The sequence below is a fragment of the Erpetoichthys calabaricus genome, chromosome 13 (assembly GCF_900747795.2).
Source record: "Erpetoichthys calabaricus chromosome 13, fErpCal1.3, whole genome shotgun sequence".
NCBI classification, from domain to species: domain Eukaryota; kingdom Metazoa; phylum Chordata; class Cladistia; order Polypteriformes; family Polypteridae; genus Erpetoichthys; species Erpetoichthys calabaricus.
In genome coordinates, this window is record NC_041406.2 from 67,448,575 (window position 1) to 67,474,768 (window position 26,194).

A 26,194-nucleotide genomic window follows, 5' to 3' on the forward strand; every position below is an offset into this window, starting at 1 on the left:
GGATTGTTATAGACATGGAACACACATGAAATGAATGTTTTCAAATAATGATATATCATTACTTATACCAGGGGTCACCAACTCCGGTCCTGAAAGACCACCGTGGCTGCAGGTTTTCATTCTAACCCTTTTCTTAATTAGTGACCTGTTTTTGCTCCTAATTAACTTCTTTTGAATTAATTTTAATTGTCTTGCTCTTGAAGACTCAGTCCTCTTAATTGTTTCTTTTGCCTTAATTAGCAGTCAAACAATAATGAGATACAAAATGCGCCAAAACAACTGGTGGCCATCATACAATATCTGAAAATAAAGAAACGTGAAGGTCTCAGGAATGTCGATCTGTTCAGGTCCACAAAACATTTTATCAGTGCTAGAAAAGAGAAAATCAACAGTTTTGTAAATGTATGCTAGTGCACAATGAGATCAGCAACAAGCCATGGAATTAAAGCACATGTTTAATTAACAACAAGAATTGGCGACTAATTAAACAACTGGTTGGAGTGAAATTGGTTGGAGTTTGAGGCCCTGACATAGTTGGTCTTCTCTTGGCTCCCTCACTTCACATTTCATTTATCTTTGGATGCCATTTAAGCAGTGGCGGACTGTGCATTTCACACCTAGGCCTTTAGTAGTGCTCCGTCTGAATCAACCCACCCCTCAAAAACTAATTTATGGTTATAAAAACCATCTTAATATGCAGAAATGCAGTATAAAGAGCCGTAGCATCACAGATAGATAACTCCTGTAGCCACAATAAATACCTTTATTGAATAGACAAACCAGGGAGTGAACAAGTTCCTTTCTACTGCAGCTACAGCCCGCGACACACATAAAAAACATCAACAATAACTCAGAAACTTGCAATATTGTTTAGGAAAATCGCAACATTTTACTCACCAAAAATTTGGATTATTTGTAAACAAAATCCATCCTCCTCTCTTTCCTCAAAAACAGTTCAATTACTCTGTCGTACAGATTATCCGTGCGCTTCAGTTCCATCACGAAGTCCCTTTCTATCGCCATCGAAGCTAATGCTGAAAGTCGAACCTGCCCTGTCGTATTTCTGGCATAAGTTTTAATTCGCTTTAGGGCTGAAAATGTCCGCTCGACAAAAGCAGTGGACACTGGAATGGTCACCGCCAAACATACCAATGTGTACAGCTGCCCCATGATGCTCTCATTCAGATTTTTCTATTACACCATCCACACCATCCTATCCAATCAACGGGTCTGAATGCGGTGACATTGCCGTATGCCTGCTAGAGGGCCCTAGTGAAACCAACTCAAAATCTGATTGGTTGAAGCAACAGTTTAATTGACATTTATTTTGTGTTAGAGGGCCTGCAGAACGGATTGTGAAGGCCTCCGGGCAGACTTCTTTGACTTTGACCCTGCCTGGCAACAAATGATGGCTGAAATGTGATTGGTTAAATGCTTTATTACAAAAATACATGTCTGGAAGCAGCACAACCATCGGAAAAGCTATGAAAGGAAGCGGACAGAGTATTTGGAATTATTTAATAAGTATTCATGGACAAAATATAATTAACATCAGTTTGTGATTCAGATATCTTTTTAGGCCAGCAAAGAAGGCCTTGCAGGCCCTGACGGCCCGCCACTGCATTTAAGTAAAGATATGAAGCAATTCAGAGGAACAAGGAAGAAATTCAGGGGAACAAATCTTAAAAGAGAAGTCAATTAAAATGAATTCACAAAAAGTTAATTAGCAGCACAAACAGGGCACTCATTAAAAAAAGGGTTAGAATGAAAACCTGCAGCCACGGTAGTCCCAGAACTGGAGTTGGCGACCCCTGACTTATACAACTTCTTACAAGTATTTGTTATACAGTAATTCCTCCTCTATCGCGGGGGTTGCGTTCCAGATCCCCCCCCCCCCCCCCCCCCCCCCCCGCGAAAGGTGAAAATCCGCGAAGTAGAAACCATATGTTTATATGGTTATTTTTATATTGTCATGCTTGGGTCACAGATTTGCACAGAAACACAGGAGGTTGTAGAGAGACAGGAATGTTATTCAGACACTGCAAACAAACATTTGTCTATTTTTTAAAAGTTTAAACTGTGCTCCATGACAAGAAAGAGATGATAGTTCCGTCTCACAATTAAAAGAATGCAAACATATCTTCCTCTTCAAAGGAATGCGCGTCAAGAGCAGAGAATGTCAGAGAGAGAAAGAAAAGCAAACAAATCAATAGGGCTGTTTGGGCTTTTAAGTATGCGAAGCACCGCCGGACAACGAAGCTGCTAGGAAGGGAGCAATGTAAAGGTAGCCTTTCAGCATTTTTTTAGAGGAGCGTCCGTATCATCTAGTGGTGCGAACAGCACCCCCTGCTCACACCCCCTCCGTCAGGAGCACAGAATGTCAAAGAGAGTGAGAGAGAGAGACAGAGAAAAACAAACAATTAAAAATCAATACGTGCCGTTCGAGCTTTTAAGTATGCGACGCACCATGCAGGAAGCATATTGCTTGACAAAACAGCCACATTTAAGCCCAGCAAGGAAGAGAGCAATGTGAAGGTAATCTTTAAGTGTTTTTTGAGGAGCGGACGTATCTTCTAGGGGTGCGAACAGCCCTCGTGCTCACAATATATTTGAGGAGTTTTATTTAATAGGTAATATGCGCTCTGGTTGGGTAGCTTCTCAGCCATCTGCCAATAGCGTCCCTTGTATGAAATCAACTGGGCAAACCAACTGAGGAAGCATGTACCAGAAATTAAAAGACCCATTGTCCACAGAAATCCACGAACCAGCAAAAAATCCACGATATAAATTTAAATATGCTTACATATAAAATCCGCGATAGAGTGAAGCCGCGAAAGTCGAAGCGCGATATAGCGAGGGATTACTGTATACAGTCTTCAACGCAGACTTGAGCTGTAAGGGAGAGGATTTGAGCTGGCGGTGCTAAACATAGAGTGTAAGAGTCAGTAGGGTCAAACGGTTGGCTCCATAGGGGATGGGTGAGTGCCGGTTGAGCGCTGCTAACTGACACATTTGCAAAACAAAGGCGGTTATCGGTGGGTACAGAAAACTGTATTCTTAAAGTTGGTAATTTACACGTACTAGAAAAGTATTATAAGCACATGGCAAAGTAAGCATTGATTTATACTAAGCATAGCTGCGTTTCCCAAAATTACCAAAGTTCAGCAGCTCTAGCATACAAAATGGGATTCAGCAAAAGCCTGACCCATCAAAATGATTCCACAGACAAAATATGTTCTTTTTAAAGCTTTAGTAAAAATTCAAAGTTAAACAGTTCATGCAAAAAAGAGAAAATTGATATAGCAAAAAAAAGAAAAGCTATTGTTCAAAGCTTAAATCTTGCTTCATTTCTAATTGTTAAAAATCACTTCTAAACCATTTAAGAACGGTCATAAATTTGTATGCCTATCCCATTTCTATGTTAAAAATGGGTCTTTTAAGTCCCTGTTTACTGGGACCTGTTCTAAACAACAACTGACTTAATTAACACACTGTATCTTAGTTACAGCAAGAAAGTTCTATCTCAAACTAACTTACGGGGGGAAAGACTATACCATTGTCTATGAATATGAAAGAAATTTCTATTCTATTCACATTAAGCAAACACTAATCTGGGTTTAACTCAAAGCTTTAACTTTCTAAGATTGGCTCTTACACTAAGCATTAAACATGTGAGTGTTAGGATTAAAAAGGCTCCTGTTAACATATACTTTATTAGTTTGTTTGAGCTAAAAACCACCAATAGTTCATAAGCCAGAGGTCAGATGTGCTAGGAGAGGAAGGGCCCCTCGCTTAGAGAGGGAATGTGAACTCTTTGGCCGTAAATTATGGTAGCAAGCGCTAAGATAGTAGTGGGAGAGAATAGTCCTTATCAAATAGATAAGATGGACAGAGCAGGGTTTGACACCCCCTCAACTAAGAATTATTGATGGAATTAATTAGTGGCAGGACTAGAGCAGTGGAATGCTAGGAGTCAGATGAGGAAGAATAATGTCTTAAATGATAAGAATTGTGATAAAAGTAAAAGGTGTCTATGGCTGGACGCTCATTGTCCCATATGAGTTGAGTCTGTATGTGCACCATACAATAAAGCCTGATTCTGCTGCCTGTCCTGGGACTCCGAGTGCTTTCTCTGGGGCTGATGGTGCCCCTGCATGTCTGCCTGCTTCAACATGGGCAATTACTGAGCTGATAAGGATATTACGATTTTTCTTGCGTGTATTTGGGGAAAAGTAGGCTTTTCAGAGAGAACGGAAATGTTTTCAGGCTTTTGGAAATTCTAGTGTTCAGCTCCTGCAAAGTTAAATTTCTGAGGACCCATTCTACACAGCAAACACTCTGGTGGTTGTTGAAAAAGTCCCAGCAGTGACTGCATTTCCTGAGACTTCTCTGGAAAGTGGAACTGAAGGAGAAATTGCTGTTGACCATCTGCTGCTCAACCATCAAGAATGTTCTAGCATACTATATTTCAAAATGGTATGCTGGCTGCACAGCGGAAGGCAGGAAAGCTCTACAGAGGGTAATATTCATGGCAGGGAAAATCATTGGCTGCTGTCTGCCATCCCTGGAAGATACCTCCAGGCCCAATGCCTCAGCAGAGCCAGGAAAATCATTAAAGACTGTTCCAATCCTGGCCACTCAGGAGTCCACCAGACAGTACAAGAGCATTAAAAGTAGAAGAAAAAGATTTGCAGATAGTTTTTATCCTTGGGCTATTAGAATTTTAAATTTTAAAATCTCATAGAACTGTTATTTTTTTCCAATATGTACAATGGTCGTTTTAGTGGATAATAATTTCCGTTCCTTATCTAATTATGAAAGGTAATTATTTGTTATGCAGTTTATGTTTTTCATATTATTTGTTTGTCGTTGTTCGCTGTACTTGCACCATTTACAGATATAGCTTTTACAATTTCATTGTACTGTACAATGACAGTAAAGGCTTCCTAATTCCTAAGTGAATCCTTTTTAGCCTGGAGGATACTCTACCAACAAAACGGTATCAGGTTTCACTAAACTTGGCATGCACTATGACTGTAAGAACCTTCATAAATGATTAAAAGTCCCATGCAATATCTGTAAATAGCCAAGTACTCTCTTTGTTTTCCATGAAATTAAAGTTTGGTTGAGTAATAAAACATATTCTTTTCCTCAACTGATGACTAAAGACATTCAAGAGCACTGTTTTAACAGCTGTGGATTTTGAGAGGATTCGGATCACTAGCATGGATGAGGGTGACATCATGTTCCTCACATGTCTTTGGGATTATAAACAGGCTGTGCATCGGCAGTGACTTGGCTTGTTACTTGAAGTCAGATCTCCAGGAGCTATTAGGACACAAGACTAACGCCTGCACCATACATTACAGATTAATAGTAAATTCAGGATAAAGTCTAATTTAGCAAGGAGTTCACTTGAAAAGTTGACTTGGCTCTTCTTAAGACATACAGTATGTTATAATTGCTTCATAATGTTATTATGTGTTTAAAAAGTGTTCTAAAAATTTTCAGATATAGATGGCAGATGTTTCAGGTACAGTAGTTAAACCCACTAGTCATTGGTGCTGGAGGGTGATGATGTGTTGCATGTTGATTTACACACACCAGTAAGAATTTCATTACTATCTATACCTGTGACAATAATGACCATATGAACCTATGAACCCATCATCAATCTCAAACCCACATAATTCAATTTGAGGTCACAGGAGGCTGAAGCTTATCCTGGCAGCACTAGGCATGAGGCAGGGCCTATTCACATTCACACTCATACTGGGGCCAGTTTGGAACTGCCCATTAACCTAACCTTAACGTCTTTAGGGATATGGTAGGAAAACCAGAGTACCCAGAGAACGGATTGTACTAATGACTCAGTGTGTGGTATCAATGGGTAGCTGAAGGAATAGATGCTCACAGACTCACAACATGACCATCCTGAACAACATTTCTGATCAACCTGAACATACTTACGACATTACTGAAGGCATCTGCCTTTCTGCCTGTCACTTAAGTATATATTTGGTACAGTTGACATAGAACATTGAATGGGTGCAGAATAGCAACCCACCCGGGATGTGGCCATCTTGAACACCTGAATGGAAAAATAGACCCATACTCCAGATGGTGATAAGTATAGAACAACACCTTCACAAATCAGTTTTAAGTCTATGTTAAGTGTCGCAACACTTCTTGTTACTTGTTTTCTGCATACTCCAGTGTTTCAATACTTTGTCTCCCACTGACACCTCAGCACAGGTGGTAAAGAGTTGTCTGGTGTCAGAAGAGATCACACTAGATAGCAAAGCAACTCTGATTCACATTCAATGAAGAATCTTATTTCTCTCTGGGTCCAGAGTGATGAGAAACTTTAGGTCTTCAAAGGCTCAAAATATACATCAATATCTCCATGTATCATGGTTTTTGGAGCCATTGCATGTGCCAGCAGGATGTAGTTTTTAGTACTGATGATACCTTGACTGCTCAGCAGCTTGATGCTGTGGTTAACAAATTACTTAACAATTCAGGGATACCAATGGAAATTAATAATGCATAGACACTTACTGTTGCAATGTCTTGTGAAGCACTTCAGAACATCACAACTACTGAGTGGCCTGCCAGGTACTGTGACCTGGATCCAGTTGGGACATCACTGAAGGCATCTTCATTAAATCTCTCCCTTAACCATAACTTTGGTGCATCTGGCCAGGAACATTGAATGGGTGCTGAATGAAATTCCACAGGAAAGTCCACAGACCATCAGTGACTCAATCTCGCCTCTTATTCGAGAATACCATTTGACTAATGGTAGACAAACTACTTATGGAACTTTTAGTAACACCTCTGAAGCCTTGCCTCATACCTTTGTTTATGCACTAATCACGCATTTCTTACTTCAGCTACGTAATTTGTGATAAACTCAATGGAAGTTGGATTATGTCTTCATGGTGGTCCACTTTATACAGAGTAGACTTGAACAGATTAAGCAAGTGTTTTTGTTTCCTTTCTGAACAAGACTCGAGGTTAAGTGAAGGGACAGATATCCGCATTAGCATGGCTGTTTTTGACAAGAGGCTGGCACATGTCTATTCAAAAGGTTCAGAAAGAATTTCTGTATTTGCATACCTTATACCTTACAACTGAATGAACATATCTTATCACTGGAGAAGAGAGCATTTGCACATTTTGGTTATTGAAGACATGGAGAATCTACTTATGGGGAACTTCTCTCTTGTCCATATACAGTAGATCACTAAATTCAAACTGTGCTGCCTGCATTCAAAAAAGGAAATTGTTCAGGAATGCCAATCAACAAATGGTTAGCTCAGCTACTCTACTCTTTGGAAGCTTTTTACCACCCAGGAAAATGAAATGTGATAGCTGGCTGGCTTCTGAAGACTTCTTCTGTCAGAGGCAAACCATGCAGAAAAGAAGCCAGAAATGTGAGCCGTCGTTTCTCATGTATCTGCTATATCATTACAGTAATTTCCTGCTGTATCTAAAAGCTTTATCCACTTAACCTTCTTTTACAGTCACATAGTGTGAGTGAAGTGAACTCAGTGGTGCTTAAATCGCTTCAAACTGAATTTTGATTACCGTATATACTCTGGTATAACTCGGGTCTTGAAACCCAAAAAATTGATCATAAAATCAGACCCCGACTTGTAAGCCCGTTCAAAAATATCACACTTAGATTTTTTTTCACATCTTCTAGCCTCCTCCAATCTCGCATCAGTTTCTCAGACACATTGAATTTTGTTGCAGCAGCGCCATTACCAATTTCTTTCGCTACTTCAATGACGTTTAATTTAAATCCAGCTTCATATTTTCTTCTGATCAAATGCTCCATCGTAGATAAGGGATGCTTTTTACGATAAAGGTGTATGAGGGTGTGAAATAAAAAAAAAACAAAACAGTGCAAACATCGCTTTGGAATAGTTTGGGTATTACCGTGTGGTCACGTAGGCACAATACACAGTGTGTTCCATGGTTACTCTCTCAGGTGGGCGTAGCATATCATAGATAGATAGATAGATAGATAGATACTTTATTAATCCCAATTATTATCATAATCTCCTGGACCAATAGCGTGAGTTTTCCACATTCGACTTATATGACCGACATTATAAAATACTAGAAATTATAAGTTAAAATCAACTCCCAACTTATCCGCGGGTATATACGGTATCCTTATTGAGTTGGTTAGCTTTTATGTTACATCTAGCAGACAGTGTTACTTATGCTAATCTATTAGAACATTAAGATAATCTAGACGAGAACAGGCCATTCAGCCCAAAAAAGCTTGCCAGTTCTATCCACTTAATTCTTCTAAAATAACATCAAGTTTAGTTTAGAAAGTCGTTAAAGGAACTTATTCCATATGTCTATGGTTCTCTGCATGAGAAAAATTTCCTGTTTGTGTAAAATTTATCCTTAACTAGTTTTCTACTGTGTCCCCTTGTTCTCAATTAACTCATTTTAAAATAACAATCTTGATCCACTGTACTAATTCCCTTCATAATTTTAAACACTTCAATCATTTCACCTTTTAATCTTCTTTTGCTTAAACTGTATAGGCTCAGTTCTTTTAATTTTTCCTCATAATTTATGCCCTGTAGCCCTGAAATCAGCCTAGTTGCTCTTCTCTGGACTTTTTCTAGCACTGCTATGTCCTTTTTGTAGCCTGGAGATCCAAACTACACACAGTACTCCAGAAGAGGCCTCACCAGTGTGTTATAAATCTTGAGCATAACCTCCTTGGACGTGTACTCCACACATCGTGCTACATAACCTAACACTGTGTTTGCCTTCTTAATGGCTTTTGAACACTGCCTGGAAGTTGATAGCAAAGACTCCACCACGGCTCCTAAGTCCTTCTCATAAGGTGTACTTTCATTTTTCAGAAATCCCATTGTGTATTCAAACCTAACATTTTTAATTTTTATGTGTAATACTTTACATTTACTGACATTAAATTTCATCTGCCACAAATCTGCCCAAGTCCTTATGCGGTCCAAGAAGCTTTGTAATGATTTAACAAATTCTAGATTATCTGTCAATCCAACTATCTTGTTACCATCTGTAAACTTAATCAGCTTCTTTCTTATATTACTATCTAAATCATTTATATATGTTAAAAATAGCAGCAGCCCTAGTACTGACCCCCGTGGAACACCACTCTTAAAATCAGACAGTTCTGATAAGGTTCCTCGCACCATCACCCTCTGCATCCTGTGTCTGAGACAATTTTGCACCTGACTACACAATACATCTGATTTCTCACTTCTTTTAGTCTGAATTTTCTTTTGTTACTTTGTTTCTTTTGTTTGTTGCTTCTTTTTGCTTCTTTCTTGCTTCTGTTGGGCAATGTTCCTCAGTATTTCTCTTTATCTTTATTTCTGCATCTCTTTAACACCATGCCTCTGTTGAGCCCAGAAAAAGACTTATTTCAGTAAATTCTCCTTGGACCTGGTTAGAGGCTGTGAGAGACAGCCAGCAGCTCAGCCTGGCCCAGGAGACCCCTGAAATAGAAGGATGGGGGAAGGCAGCTACTTTTAGACACTGCCTCCCCCAAAACACTAGATGGAGACCTCCCTGCAGCATAGCAGTGCCCCAGATTCCCACAGGGCATATAGAAAGAGAGAATTGTGATTATTATTATCGACTTACTTGTGTTTATTGTGGCTGTGGTGCTTAGAGGCACTGAAAAGTCAAGTCAAGTTGGGGAGCATGCACTGATACAGTGCGTTGCCGCCCCTACCCCACAATGAAACAACTTGGGATCCCGGTTGGCAACCCCCCAGGCAGACCCGCGGTCCAATCCCACCCTTCGGAAATGACCCTCTATCTGCCGTAGCCAGGTGTTATGTGGGCGACCCCTTGGCCTGGTCCAGCCAACAATAAAGATCTTACGAGCTGGATCACCCTAGGGGAAACACGCCACATGGCCATAGTGCTGTAACTGACACTCCCTCACAATGCAGGTAATGTGCCTCATTTGGGACTCTATGAGCAACTGCTCATTAGACACAAAGTCAAACCAACAGTACCCAAGGATTTTCCAGAGAGACACACTGAAAAGGTAGAAAAAGAATTAAAATACTTCTGAGTGCTTTTACCCTGTCTCCTAAGTGTTTGTCTGTTGGATTTAAAGGGCCAACCGTACCACCTAGTGTTCAGAAGGCCCATCCTGGAGTAGCTAGGGCCGATCGAGTAGATGATTTGAAGGGAGAGAATTCTATTGAGTGATCTCCTAACCTGTGAAGATGTTCCTGAGGAGTGTCTAACTTTGCACATTTTAGCATTTTTATCTTGACTATTGAAGTTGCTAATAAAAGTTGCTTTCTTTAACTTCCTGTATTTTTTGTAAAGTAAATATTAAGCGAATCCTATATATACTTGCGTTTAAGTTCTCCCGCAGATAAGGCTTGATTTTACTGTATAATTTCCGATATTTTATAATGACGGTCGTATAGGTCAAATGCAGAAAACTCATGCTATTGGTCCAAGAGATTATGATATGCTAACGCCCAACTGAGAGAGTAACCACGGAGCACAGTGCCTTTTTTTCTATGTATTGTGCCTACGTGAACACACGGTAATACCCAAACTATTCTGAAGTGACGTTTGCACTGTTTTGTGCATCTCACATCCTCATACATGTTTATCATAAGAGCATCCCTTATTTATGATGGAGCGTTCGATCAGAAGAAAATATGTAGGCTGGTTTTAAATTAGAGGTCGTTGAAGTGGCAAAAGAAATTGATAACTGCGCTGCTGCAACAAACTTCGATGCATCTGAGAAACTGATGTGAGATTAGAGGAGGCTAGAAGATGTAAAAAAAAAAATTAACCATTGCATTTTTGAACGGGCATATAAGTCCAGGTCTGATTTTATGATCGATTTTTCGGGTTTCAAGACCCAACTTATACGTGAGCATATACGGTATCTAAATTTAGCCTACTGTGAAAACAGAGACACAGCAAAATATCACATCATGTGTTACAGTGTTAAACTGCAAAGGCGCCATAAAGTCATATGCCTGGTTCCCATCAGCTATCAATATGACTGAGCCAGCAATGTGAGAAGGCACAAAAACTCTCAATGTTATAACACGTGAGATAATCGCATAAAGTGCGTGCACTCCTAAACTGAGACCTATCAATTTTAATTTCTTAACTGGTGCCACCACAGGTTGTAATGTACAGAAAGCCGATGCTTAGCATGCCAGCACCTATGTGTGCACTTAACACATATATACAACTGTAGTATATGCAGGCAAGTAAAACAATGAAAGAGCGTGGTATGAGATATAAAGATCCAAATAAAAAACATTTCCATTTACTTTCAAATTTCTTTGCTTTTTTCAGCGTTGACCTTACCATTTACCTTTCACAATGCACCAGCACTCTTACAACTATTTTAAAAATTAAATTGCCAACCTTGAAAAAAACATCCTTTGTATTATAAATCAAACAAAACAGTGTAAAGGAGTTAAAAAGTGCAATCACCTCTGTATTGTCATCCTCTTTGAGATGCTTCTGGCTGTCTTCAGCAGACAAAGATGATTGAGAAGAGTTTAATTTTTTTTGTTCCTGCAGGGGCTCAGCTGGAAATTCAGGGAGGTTCACAGTCTTCTCCTGTTTGTCTGTCTCCACATCAGCGGGAAGTACATCCTCTAGGGCTTTTTGAAAAGGAATATTTGGCTTTTTTGCTCTAGGCTTACCTGAAACAACATAAAGTATAATTTATTATTATTTGTCTTTTGTGCTGCACATTGGGATTTGTGTTGATCTTTCAAATCATGCTTTATTTAAGAATACTGCTAGAAGTCTCACCCTATGATTCCAACTTGTACTGGGCAGGAAGACCACAGAGAAAAATGCAGGAGTACTGAATAAATGGAAGAGATTCATAATTAATGGAATCGGCTGGAATTCAGAAAGTTGTTTCCAAAATTATACTCCTTCCATTTAAATTTTGTTTTCATATCCTGTTTAATGGTGAATGGAACATTTTAAATATACAACAGAACAGAAAACTTTAATTCCACCTGTGTATTTTTTAAAACCTACTAATTTCAAATTAAGAGTCACAAGAGACTGAAGCAAGAAAGGAATCAGGACTGGATAGGGTGCAAAATGAAACTAACTATTCATGTCAGAATGATGCTTATATGCACCCACTCCAACTCTCTTGCTGAGGCAGAGAGCTCCTTTTCAAACCAGATTTGGGTGTTCTCCTCACATGTCAGCATCATTGCAAGAAAGCACTTCCAGGTCAGGCAGAAACTCCATCTCACAGGAAGTCTCCTCCCAGGAAACCCTCCTGCGGCACCTAAGGACCCCCAACAGAGCTGCCCTGAAGAACTACAACTCCCAAACAACCCTGTGGGTGTCCAAATGTGAGCTACGTGTATTGACGGAAGTCATGGCTGGGGGAGACACTCTGCCTCTGTCCTCCTAGCTGAGTAAGGAAACATCATTTGTCTCAGTTGGGATGTCAGTCATCACTATATGTATATGTGTCAGACATGGACTAATTTGTTGGTACCGTTGCAACTCATTGAAATGTGATGATATGCTGATGACACACAACTGTATTTATCAATAGCGCCTGATGACCCCGATTCTCTTGATTCACTACTACAATGCCTTACTTGTGTTTCTGAATGGATGAGTAGTAATTATCTCAAACTAAATAAGGAAAAAACAGAAATTTTAGTGATTGGCCAAAATGGATATAATGAGGGTATCAGAAATAAACTTGATCCAATAGGATTAAAAGTCAAGACAGTGGTAAACAATTTAGCGATAATTATTGACTCTGACCTGAATTTTAAATCACATATTAGTCAGATTACTAGGACAGCATTTTTTCACTTAAGAAATATAACAAAAGTTAGATCTCTTATAACTTTGCAAGATGCTGAGAAATTAGTTCACACTTTTGTTTTCAGTCATCTAGATTACTGTAATGCACTCCTCTCAGGACTACCCAAAAAAGACATCAATCGATTGCAATTAGTGCATAAATCAGCTACTAGAATTTTTTTTTTTAATTTTATTTATTAATTTTATTGTAATCATTCCATACAAACAGATCAATTTATAACAAAAAGAAAAAAAATTGAAGACAAATCAAACCTCACCCCTGAGAAGGAGACCTTAGCCAAAGGAGAATTGCTTAGGGCTTTTTAATAAGGCAACAATAAACAAAAGAAAGGAAGAAATATAGGTAAATAAAAAATGGAGAAGGAAAATAAATGCAGTAATAGTTATTTCTGTTATTCTAAAATAATGTTGATTAGATCCTGCCAAGTTTTGAAAAAATTCTGTACAGATCCTCTAACTGAGAATTTGATTTTTTCCAATTTCAAATAATATAAAACATTGGTTTCCCACTGACTTATCAGAGGAGAGTTAGGATTCTTCCAATTTAACGAAATAAGTCTGCGTGCCAAAAGTGTAGTGAATGCAATCACCGTTTGCTTGTCCTTCTCCACTTCAAGTCCGTCTGGAAGAACACCGAACACAGCTGTTAATGGGTTAGGAGGGATTGTGACCCCAAGGCTGTCTGAAAGGCACTTAAAAATTTTGGTCCAAAATGATGTTAGTTTGGTGCAGGCCCAAAACATGTGACCCAGTGAGGCAGGAGCTTGGTTGCAGCATTCGCAGGTTGGATCTTGCCCTGAAAACATTTTGGACAGTTTTAAGCGAGACAGATGAGCTCGAATTATAATTTTTAGTTGAATAATTCTATGCGTTGCGCATATGGAGCTTGAGTGAATTCTCAGCTTTGCTATCTTTCACTCCTTTTCTGATATATTGATTAAGAGATCTTCTTCCCAATGTCCTCTTGGGTCTTTGAAAGGTAGGGACTCTAATAAGATTTTATATGGTTTTAGGTTTCCTTCCTAAAAGAAGTTTAGGAAGGATATTAATCTTAATAACGTCAATTCTTCCGGCTAGAGTGAGATGAAGGGTTGACCATCTATGCAAGTCTTGCTTAATTTTTTCCATACAGACGGCAAAATTTTGTTGATAAAGAGCTTTATGTTTACTTGTGATATTTACCCCTAGGTATTTATACTGATCTGCTATTGTAAAAGGTAGTGTGTCGAATCTAATATTATATGCTTGTGAATTCACTGAAAGAGTATACTTTTATTCAGATTAATTCTGAGACTGGATATCTTTTGAAATTCTGTTAGTGCTGTTAGAACTGCAGGCACAGTGTTTTCTGGGTCTGATATATATATAAAACCATATCATCTGCATATAGATAAATTTTCTGTTCCAGTCCTTCTCTGATAATCCCTTTTATCTGATAAGAATTTCGACAGTGAACCGCCAGTGGTTCAATGGCGATTGCAAACAGCAGTGGTGACAAGGGACATCCTTGTCTGGTACAACGTTCTAGCTTAAAGTAGTCTGAACAAATGTTGTTAATACAAACTGAAGCTTCTGGATTGGTATACAGTAGTTTGATCCATGCACAAATATTTGGGCCAAACCCAAATTTCTCCAATGCAGTGAAAAGGTAGTTCCATTTAATCATATCAAATGATTTTTCTGCGTCTAATGATAGTAATATCTCTGGGGTGTTTGATTTTGCTGGTGAATATATAACATTAAACAAGCGTCGGAGATTGGAAGATAGGTGTCGGCCTTTAATAAATCCAGTTTGCTCCTGTGATATTACAGAGGGCAGCACTTTCTCTATCCTTCTAGCTAGAATTTTTGAGAGTATCTTAACATCATTATTCAGGAGTGAAATTGGTCTGTATGATGCACATTGTAACAAGTCCTTATTTTGTTTAGGAAAGACAGTGATTAATGCTTGTCGAAATGTTTGAGGTAGTATTTGGTTGTCTCTAGCTTCTGTAAATGTTGCCAATAAGAGGGGAGTTAGCTGAGTGGAGAAGTTCTTATAAAATTCTATGGGGTAACCATCAGGGCCTGCTGATTTCCTGCTTTGAAGTGACTTTATAGCATCTAGTAATTCTGTTAGCATCAGAGGTTTATCCAGTTCCTTAGCACTTAAAGCATCTATTTGTGGTGTCTGTAATGTATTCAGAAATGCATTAGATTGTGTTGTCTTCTTTGAACTCAGTAGAATATAAGGATTTATAATAATCTCCAATTGCGCGCATTATATTTTTATGGTCAATGATTTCTTCTCCATTCGTGTTGGTGATTACTGGTATTGCATTGCGAACTTCTTGTTTGTGAATTTGTTGAGCTAAAAGCTTATTAGCTTTTTTTTCATGTTCATAGTAATGATGTATTGACTTATAAATAAGTTGTTCAGTTTCTTTAGTTGTTAAGATGTTAAATTCTGTATGCAGGGCGTGCCTTTTCCTGTGAAGAGCTTCACTTGGACGTCTGGTTTGTTCTTCATCTATTCTAGTAATTTCGCTTCTTAGCTCTGACACTTTCTTGGTTTCTAATTTATTTTTGTGGGAAAGATATGAAATAATCTGTCCTCTTAAGAAGGCCTTTAGAGTTTCCCAGAGTGTTCCTGCAGAAACCTCTGTGGGCGTGTTTGTCTCTAGGAAGAAGCTGATTTGTTTGGATATAAAATCTGTGCAGTTCTCGTCTGCCAATAGTAGAGGGTTAAGGCGCCACCTGCAAGGTGAGTGTGAGGGGCTTAATGATTTTAGCTCCAAAACCAGAGGGGCATGGTCGGAGATAACAATTGTGTCGTATTTGCACAATTTAATCGTAGGCAGGAAATTATTATCTATAAAAAAATAATCAGTTCTTGAGTAGCTATAATGCACTGGTGAGTAGAACGAATATGTTCTTGAGTTTGGGTTAAGAAACCTCCAGGGGTCTGATAAGTTGTGGTCAGTTAAAAACTGTGTAATTGTCTTTGCAGTGTTAGATGTCGTCCCCCCTGTCGCAGGAGTCCTATCTAAGAGTGGATTTAAAACACAATTAAATTCCCCAGCCATTATAATTTTATGAGTGTTCACATTGGGAATGGATGCAAATAGATTTTGCATGAATTCCTTATCATAGACATTGGGTGCATAAACATTTATCAAAATCATTTTACTGTTCTCTCTTCAGGGTCCGATACTACATCTGATGCTACAAATGGAACTGTTCTGTGTATGAGAATTCCCACCCCTCTAGTTTTCTTTATAAAGCTAGAATGGAACATTTGCCCAGTCCAGTCTTTTTGTAGTCTGAACTGATCCTTGCTTAGTAAGTGGGTCTCCTGTAAAAATACTATTTTAGCGTTTAAGCCTGTTAGGTGAGAGCATACTTTCTTTCTCTTTAATTCGTGATTCAGGCCTTTAACATTCCAGCTCAAAAAGTTAACTGTTCCATCATGGAGACATTGATTGATTGATTGATTCTGAGTTTTTAATGTCATTTTATAGTCTTAACTGGTAGTGAGGCAGTTTTAATCTTAATTTCAAAATTCCCCATGAGTGATTGCATTTTAGCCTATTGTTGCATTGATATTTATAGTTATAAGGATTAGAAGAATAGATTAGATATAGCCTGCTCTCCTTCTCTTCCCCCTTTACTCCCCCCCCCCCCCCGACCTTTCCTCCACACTTGAGGCTTGATCCCACTTCGCGATGTCCCGGTCCTCTGACATACAAAGAGACAGAGCACGTCCAAAACAAAACAAACCCCACCCCGCAGCAGCATTAGAGAATTAAAACAAAGAGATATCTATTGCAGCTGAATTCTAAATACTATCTGCTGAAAATATAATCATTAACAGTCTTTAAGCTTAAAATAATCTTCAGCAATTTTAAGATATTAAGATAATAAAAGAAAGAACCATGGGAATGATTTTAAAAAGTAGTCTATGATAAACATAGTAAATCCTAATGTAATAGTATAATGTAATAGTATAAACAGTATAAATAGCAATAAACCAAGAGTATGATGTTAAACAGTCTACTTTAAGGTAGTAAAAAAAAAAAAAAAACACAACCCTACTTTAATTACTTCCACACTCACGTCTATAACTGTAATTAAGACATAAACATATAATGCCCCAGTAAAGAAAAGGACGTATAATTATAATACCAATCTCTTTAAAAGTGGATCCAACAGCAGATGATAGGTCCTTCCCATGTCTTGACAGAATACGGCTCCTTATTAACTTTCAAAAAAAGTGTCGGAAACAGCTTCTTTAGTTCCTTTTCAGCTTCCTCCTTGCTTGGAAATACATAGTGTTGGTCTTGAACTTCCACTTTCAGTTTGGCAGGATACAAGAGGCTGTATTTGATATCGGCTTTCTGTAGCAACTTTTTAATGTTAAAGTAGGCTGCGCATTTTGCAGCTGTTAATGGTGAGAAGTCGGGGAAAATACGAATAAGATTATTTTCAAATATAATGTCTTGCTTGTGTCTGAGAAGTGCCATTACATCAAGCTTACATCGTAATCGCTCGAAGCGGACAATAAAAGACCTAGGTTTAAAGGTGCTTGATCTGTATGTGCGATAAGCAGCTGCTATCTCAATGTCGAGTTTAAAATCATCTCCAATTATTTTAGAGAGTAATTCTACTGCAAATTTCACTGGGTTTGAGCTTTCTCGTTTCTCAGGTATACCCTCAATTCTTATATTGTTTCTTCTGCACCCATCTTCCAGGGCCGCAAGTCTGTCTCCGAGTTTTTTGTATTCAGAATTCGCAGCTGTAGCTTTGTCATCAGCGTTAGACGCCAATTGTTCCGCTGTTTCAACTCAAGCTGTGAATGCCTGCTTAACGTCATCCAGCTGATCTGTAACATCATTAATTTGGTCGGCAAGCATTTTCTGTTTGGTTCTATTTTCTTCGATGTGTTCCTCTGATTTCTCCAACATGCCTTTAAAGTTCACGTCAAAACGTTGAAATAGACGCGTTTCCCGGTCTTTGTTATCCGTCTCAAGCTCAATGTTAGACTTCTTAAGCTCATTCTTAAGATCATTCTTGTTATCCTTCTTAAGCTCATTTATGGCCGTAGCCATGGCAGTGGCCAGTGTAGCGATCATCTCTTTCAGTTCAGTTTTCAGTTCAGACAGTTCGTTTCAGATTTTGTGCTCCACGAGTGGAAATGCAGCTCCTGTTACAGCAGGTGCTGCGGGCTCACGATGAGTAGATGAGAGCACATCCTGCAGGGCCTTTTCTAGTCTCGAATGATCCTCAGAAATCGGCGATCCATTGCAACCTGTATCACTTGCACCTTCGCTCCCATTTTCACTCTCAACTGGAGACAATACAATGGAGCGGGGTCCCAGGAAATCTGCGCATTCGTCTGCCTGTTCCAGGTCAGTCTCCGAGAAGCCATACCTTGCACTAGGGCTGAATGTCTGTCCAGACTTTGATGCAGCTTCAAGTTTCTTTTCTGGTTCTTTCTGACTTTTCTTCTTGTTACTCATGCTTGTATATTGTAGTGGAAGTTCCTTGGTCGGGTTAAATACAGGAGACCTCTAAATAATATGAAATACGTGGGAAAATCAAGCCGCTGCTAGCGGAGCTCTGCTTCAGACATCCATCTCCTATAACGGAATAGCTACTAAAATATTAACTAGGAATAGAAAATCCAAGCACATGTCTCCGATTTTGATGTCACTACATTGGTTACGCATGTCATTTAGAATTGACTTTAAAATACTGCTTATGGTTTATGAAGCCTTAAATAATCTCACTCCATTTTATATCTCAGAATGCCTTTCACCTTACACTCCAAATCGTAACCTTAGATCTTCAAATGAGTGTCTGCTTATTATTCCAAGAGCTAAACTTAAAAGAAGTGGTGAAGCAGCCTTCTGCTGTTATGCACCTAAAATCTGGAATAACTTACCAACAGAAATTCGCCAGGCTAATATGGTGGAGCACTTTAAAAAACTGCTAAAAACTCATTATTTTAACATGGCTTCCTCATAGCTTCATTTCCGCTTAATCCTGGTGTTCGGTATATACATTTAATTACCATTATCATTTTTGTTGGCTCCAAAATCCGTACTAACCCCTACCTTCTCTGCTGTACCACCACCTGATCAAAGCACCGTGATGTTCCTACCTTGATGGATTAAAGGCCAGAGGTCCACATGACCGTCATCATCAGGTTCTTCCATGTGAACCCTGAAAGCCATGAGGACTGATTGATGTCATTGATGTTAGGTAGAATGCCTAGAGGGGGCTAGATGGTCTCATGGCCTGGAACCCCTGCAGATTTTGTTTTTTTCTCCAGCTGTCTGTTTTTTTTTTTATTTTTTCTGTCCTCCATGACCATGGACCTTACTTTTATTCTATGTTAAATAGTATTGCCTAATTTTATTTTTATATTTTATTTCTTTTTTTTTCTCTTGCTTCATCTTATAAAGCATTTTGAGCTGCATCTTGTGTATGAAAATATGCTATATAAATAAATGTTGTTGTTGTTATTAGATGAAAAGCAGTTGTCTACTGTATACCTACATGACTTTGATACTGTATGTCATCAAGTAAATGATCTTATTAAGTTTTCACAAAAGCAGAGTTTATAGGTGATAAACAGCAATTTGAAATCCAGAAAGACTATTAATGCCTGTTATGCACCCTAGTTGTTGATTCCTAGCCATTTCTTCATTGTCCCATCTTCATTAGATGCATTACTCCATTCCTTTTCCAAATCCACAAGGCATCAGAGTTTATCATGGCAGCACTGGGTGCATGCAAATAATATAGAATTTTAATCAGTATTTTGAATCAATACAAGGGGCCTTTGCCCCCTGCTCACTTCGCTTGCCAACCCCTTTACACCCCCACCCCCCCCAGAGTTGTTACAATGGGAAAAAATACATTTTGTTTACATCCTCTTTGTTCAATCAGCTGGTGGCTTGCTGCTGCTGCTGTGCCACGTTATCTGCATTTCATGCGGCGCTTCAAATGTTTGAAAGACTGTACAGCAGCTGTCCTTTTGTCTCACTGCCTTGTCTCTCTTCTCCCCCAGAAATCCTCAAAAACTACTCAATCTCTTTTCGCTGTTCCATAATTTCACCGAGTAATATTTTCTGTTTGCGTGCACTAAAGTGATCTTTACTATCATTTGTTTGAGACTTTTGAATTTTCCTATTTTCCTTCTCTGCCAGCACCAATGTTTTTGAATTCTTTATGACATTCTACTTTGTCTTTTTCTGGCCCTGAATGTTTAACAGATGAGAGCACAGGAAGTGTGTCTGCCAAAACCATTCTAACAACTGAGAAGTTAGATTACCATGGTCTTGTTTGAAAATGGTTGTAAGTAGGGTGTGACGTGCAAAAGTCACCGTCTCACGGGACTCGCTTACTTATTGTACGTATGATGTGACTTGATCGTCTCGTAGGACCTTGACCGTCTCTCTTCAAAAGATCACGTCTCGTCTCAGGAAAAAAAGTCTTGTCTCGTCCAAATATTTTTTTATAATAGAGAAGAGACATGATATAATTTTATTATTTAACACAAGTATATACAGTACGTATATGAAGTTAAAATAATGACCGATTAAACATAATGATAAGAGTTGAATGTAACTGAAGGGTTAACTAAATGTTGTTTTAAGCTTAGATACGTGAGGCCGTTGCCTTATCTTAGAGGAGCCTCCAAGATAGTTACTATGGGTAAAATAAAGTAGGTGAGTAACAAACACCCCTCTAGAAAGTGGGAATAAACTAATGGGAAAGCCCAAACACCCTTCTATGAAGTTGTGCTAAAATCAATGGAAGGATTCGCAGATCACGTCAATTTACATGGCAGTATTCAGTTTAATGGGAGAGTCAAAAGGATTCAGAAGATACTGGTGGTACTCATTGATTGGATGAAGCTCTGCTGTCACTGTCCTGCTCCACAGACAGATTGAGGAGATCGTTCCTCCCCCAAACTATGCGACTCTTTAGTTCCACCAGGGGGGGTAAACGTTAATATTTAACATTATACATAGTTATTGTCTGTTTTTTTCACCTGTATTATTATCATTCTTTAATTTAATATTATTTATTGTATCAGTGTGCTGCTGCTGAAGAATGTGAATTTCCCATTGGGATTAATAAAGTATCTATCTATCTATCTATCTATCTATCTATCTATCTATCTATCTATCTATCTATCTATCTATCTATCTATCTATCTATCTATCTATCTATCTATCTATCTATCTATAATAAGAACCAGATGACATGATGTATTAGATCTATGTGCAAATAAAAACTCATTCTGCATTTTCCTCTGGTCTCCGATTTATTTGAATACTAGCAAAATACCCGTGCTTCGCAGCGGAGAAGTAGTGTGTTAAAGAGGTTATGTAAACATATATATGCATAAACATATATACTTATATACATATCTACATATACACATATCTACATATATATATATATATATATATATACATATAGACATCCACATATATATACATATATCAACATATATATACACATACATATACACACATACATACATACACACATATATATATATATATAAATATATATATATATATACACATACAGACACATATATATATACATATAGCAAAATACCCGCGCTTTGCAGCGGAGAAGTAGTGTGTTAAAGAGGTTATGTAACCATATATATACATAAACATATATACATATATATACATATCGACATATACACATCTACATATACATATATATACATATACACATCCACATATACATATATATATATATATATATATATATATATATATATATATATATATACATATACAAATTTACATATCTACATATAAATATATATATATATATATATATATATATATATATATAGATATAAATATAGACATACATATATACATACATACATTCACATATATATATATATATATATATATATATATATATATATATATATAATAGCAAAATACCCGCGCTTCGCAGTGGCGAAGTACTGCTTTAAAATTTTAAATAATAAACTGAGGGAAATTATACCAATAATTATTTGTTAAGGATCTCTTTGTATACCATGTTGTCAGTTCGCCCCTCCGGTTGTAATATGACCAAGTTGTGCGCTGAGCTTACTCTTGAGCATGCAACGTATACTTGGCCATGTGAAAAGCAAATCAAGAACAGCAAGACCGCGCCAGCTGCAGAGCTCAGCTCGGAGCGAAATGAAGTGAATGAAATGAGGTGAATGGGAGGGGAGATGATCACGTGACTCCAACACCCGCCTTAACTCTCCATCCCTCCACAAACACACAAACACAGTCTCTCGGATCCCAACTCTCCTTTATATATATAGATAAATAGCAAAATACCCGCGCTTCGCAGCGGAGAAGTAGTGTGTTAAAGAGGTTATGAAAAAGAAAAGGAAACATTTTAAAAATAACATAACATGATTGTCAATGTAATTGTGTTGTCATTGTTATGAGTGTTGCTGTCTTTTATATATATAATATACACACACACACACACATAAACATATATATACATATACATATATATACATATCTACATATACACATATCTACATATATATACGTATATACACATCCACATAAACATATATATACATATACAAATTTACATATCTACATATATATATATATATATATATATAGACATACATATATACATACATACATTCACATATATATATATATACTGTATATATATATATATATATATATATATATACTGTATATATATATATATATACTGTATGTATATATATATATATATATATATATATATATACTGTATATATATATATATATATATATATATATATATATATATATACTGTATATATACATATCTACTTATTGGCTCCTGTATTTAGGATAATGCAGGTTGGATAATGGACGGATGGACATTTGTATGCATAGCCCCATTTGCCCGTTTTCGTTTTTTTTCTTTCTTCAGTAATATTTCAGTAAACCCGGAGCTTGTTAGTTCAAATCCTGGTACTGACACCACTGTGTGACCTTGAGGAAGTCACTTCACCTGCCTGTGCTGCAAAAAACAAAAGTAATGTAACAAATTGTACCTCAGATGTTGTAAGTTGGTGGAATAAAGGCATAAGTAAAATAGATAAATATGTATTATACACATAGGAACTATTCATTTATTTTCAGTTAAGTCATCTGCAGCAAACTTTTATAAATGAGGGTTTCTCATTTTTAGATAGTGCAAACTGTTTTCTTCTTCATTGACGTTTTCTCTGGAGAGCTTTTTTCATTTCATTGAAAATGAAAGCAGCAGCTGCCAAAATATGTAGCTTTCTTATTAATTTTTCAACATTGTGTAAAATAAATGTATAAAGTAACATAAAAGGTTTAAATACTGGTTATCCTTTTACAGTAAAATATTACTAAAGAGATACAAAAAAAGTAAAATGCATATGTTCTTTTTCTTTAAGGAGATTAAATATTACTGAAGAAAGAAAAAAAAAATTAAACAGCCAAATGGGGCTATGCATATGAACTTAAAAGGTTTAAATAAAACAGAAATATATATTTTATTTTTACTTGCTTAACTTGTGGAGGGTGTATCCTGTAGCAAAGCCCTAACTTTTTTCGTGAAAGCCCATTTCAGTCAATAAGTCTTATATGTGTGTTTATGTATGTGTGTATATATATGTAGATATGTGTATATGTAGATATGTATATATATGTATATGTATATAAATGTTTATGTGTGTGTGTATATTATATATATAATATATATATATATATATATATATAAAAGACAGCAGCACTTATAACAATGACAACACAATTACATTGACAATCATGTTACGTTATTTTTAAAATGTTTCCATTTTTTTCATAACCTCTTTAACACACTACTTCTCCGCTGCGAAGCGTTGGTATTTTGCTAGTATATATATATACATACATATACACACATGCATGCAGTTTCAATAACATAGAAATCAATATAAACATTAACATCATTATCATATGAGAATATGAAGTAATATATAAGAAGCACATTTCATATAAATATAAATTATTAAACAGTAAAATCTTCTTCTGTAATTTGCTACCGTGGCCATTTGTGTGTCTGTCCAGGATTTTAAATCACCTGTAGCTCGCAAACCGTTTCACCTATTGACTTGAAATCTGGTACACATATAGTACGTCACGTCTACTATCCGCTTTATGGGTGATGATTGTATTACTCTTTTGATCTTTATTTTATTTTATTGTAGAATCAACTCCTATCTGCGCACAGCAGGGCAGCCGTGGGCGGATGCGTATGGTGTATTCACTCCATGTTATCGTGCATTGCGCTGTCACTGGTATTTTGATAAAAGAATTTGAACAACATATAAGAAGCGTATAAATTATTAAACAGTAAAACATTAACATTTAAGAAGTAAAGTTACATTAAGTACTACTGCAGTGCCTTCGGGTATACCTCATTTTTTGTTTGCCCATTACATGCTTAAATGTATACATTTTTTGGTGTACCTACCCGAGAACACGCGACATATAACCGAGCGTGGGAGAAGCATGGATTTTAAACACGCGTTGAGTTCATCTGCTGGTCTCCCTCGTGGAATAACTGGTAATGTTTGACTAAAATCTACAGCGAGTAAAACGACATTACCTCCTATTTTTTTTTTTACGATCTCTGAGATCTTGCTTTTTTCGGTTCAAGGCTTCATAAGCTCTTTTATGTTCTATGGTGTACTTATCCCAAACCATCATCTTTGAATGTTGCAAGACTTTCGCCTTGTATGTAGATCGGGGTAATTACATTCATTGCATTCCTAGTCTGAATCACAATCTGATTGTATGGGTGGTTACCTGGCACTGTAGGGTTGCCACCCGTCCTTTAAAATACGGAATCGTGCCGCATTTGAGAATGAAATTGCGCGTCCCGTTTTGAATCAATACGGGACGGGATTTGTCCCGTATTTTTTTTTATCATTTTTTTTAAAGCAGCGTCTCATGCAAATCATCCCACACGCATTTTATGAAGATACCTCCTTTCTAACTTTTGATTGGGTAATACTTGATGTCATCGTTAGTTTGATTGGTCTTTTTAACTGTCCAGTGAGGAGGGCGGGTCTTTTAAGTAGAGTCTGCAAACTGTTGGCACTGAGATGTGGCACCCGCTGCAGTATGCGTCCCTTATTTTTTTGTATTAAAAGTGGTAACCCTACCTGGCAGGTAACACTTAAGTTTGGTCATGAAGTCGTCTAAAATCCGCCACGTGCCCTCTTTTAATTGCGAGAAGCAGATATACAGTATATAGCCAAATTCTCGCGGTTCGTTGCGGCGAAGTACTGCTTTTAATTTTTTAATAAGAAAAGAAAACCTTTTTAAACGGATCGAAAATATACCAATAACAATTTGTTAAGGATCTGTTTTTTTCTGAACCTCACTTTTCACAGCTGTCGCGCTACGGCGTGTGTTACGATTATTTGACAGTATGTAGATCGTGGTAATTACATTCATGGCATTCGTTTTCTGAATCACAATCTGACTGTATGGGTGGTTACCTGCCAGGTAACGCTTGTGGTTGGTCAGGAAGTCGCCTTACATCCGCCACGTGCCCTCTTTCTGTTTCCAGAAGCTGATCATAGAATGGTTTTAATAGTTTACTTTCAAATAATGCAAAGAGTATGCGACACGTGTTTCTCCCTAATTCTGGGCTCATCAGGCATACACACTCACTGCATCCCCTCTCGTGAATCGAATCTCTATCGTCAGCGCCAGAGTTGAAGCCCCTAACGTTGCGGTCAGCAAGTCGGCTAACATCCGCCATGTGCCGTCTTTCAGTTGCGAGAAGCAGATCATAGAATGGTTGAAACTGTTGCCCCTAACGTTGCGCCACGGCGTGTGGTTCGTTTATACCTTGTGTCTTCTCATTAAACTGTTATCTCGCTAATATGTTATTGCAATCCGCAGCGGGAGCGTTTCTATAAACTTAATTTAAACTTACGTTTTACACCGTGCTTTGTTTCCCTTATGAACATGCTTGTATGCTTCACTCGCTCCGTTCTCAATTGTTTAATGAATGTTTTGCTCTTCGCATTTTTGCGGCTCTTCCTTCATTTCCCCCTACTTCGTTCTTTTATCTCGCGAATATGTTATTGCAATCCTTAACGGGAGCGTTTCAATAAACTAATTGAAAATAGTTTTGCATTTACCTTTTTAGTAAAAGGCGAGCTTTTAAGCCTGAGAAATCACCCCATAAATGCACACGTTTAATTGCACATGTGTTAATATGTATGGTTACACAGTAT

General features: G+C 37.6%; 1 protein-coding gene across 1 annotated transcript in view; it reads right to left on the reverse strand.

Moving 5' to 3' along the window:
* The window catches only part of LOC114663759 (trichohyalin-like), a 247,472-nt gene that overhangs the window by 64,037 nt on the left and 157,241 nt on the right, over positions 1–26,194 (reverse strand). Inside the window, exon 10 of the mRNA XM_051935916.1 lies at positions 11,509–11,723. Coding sequence (XP_051791876.1) covers positions 11,509–11,723 — 215 coding nt within the window. The remainder of the gene's footprint in view (positions 1–11,508; positions 11,724–26,194) is intronic.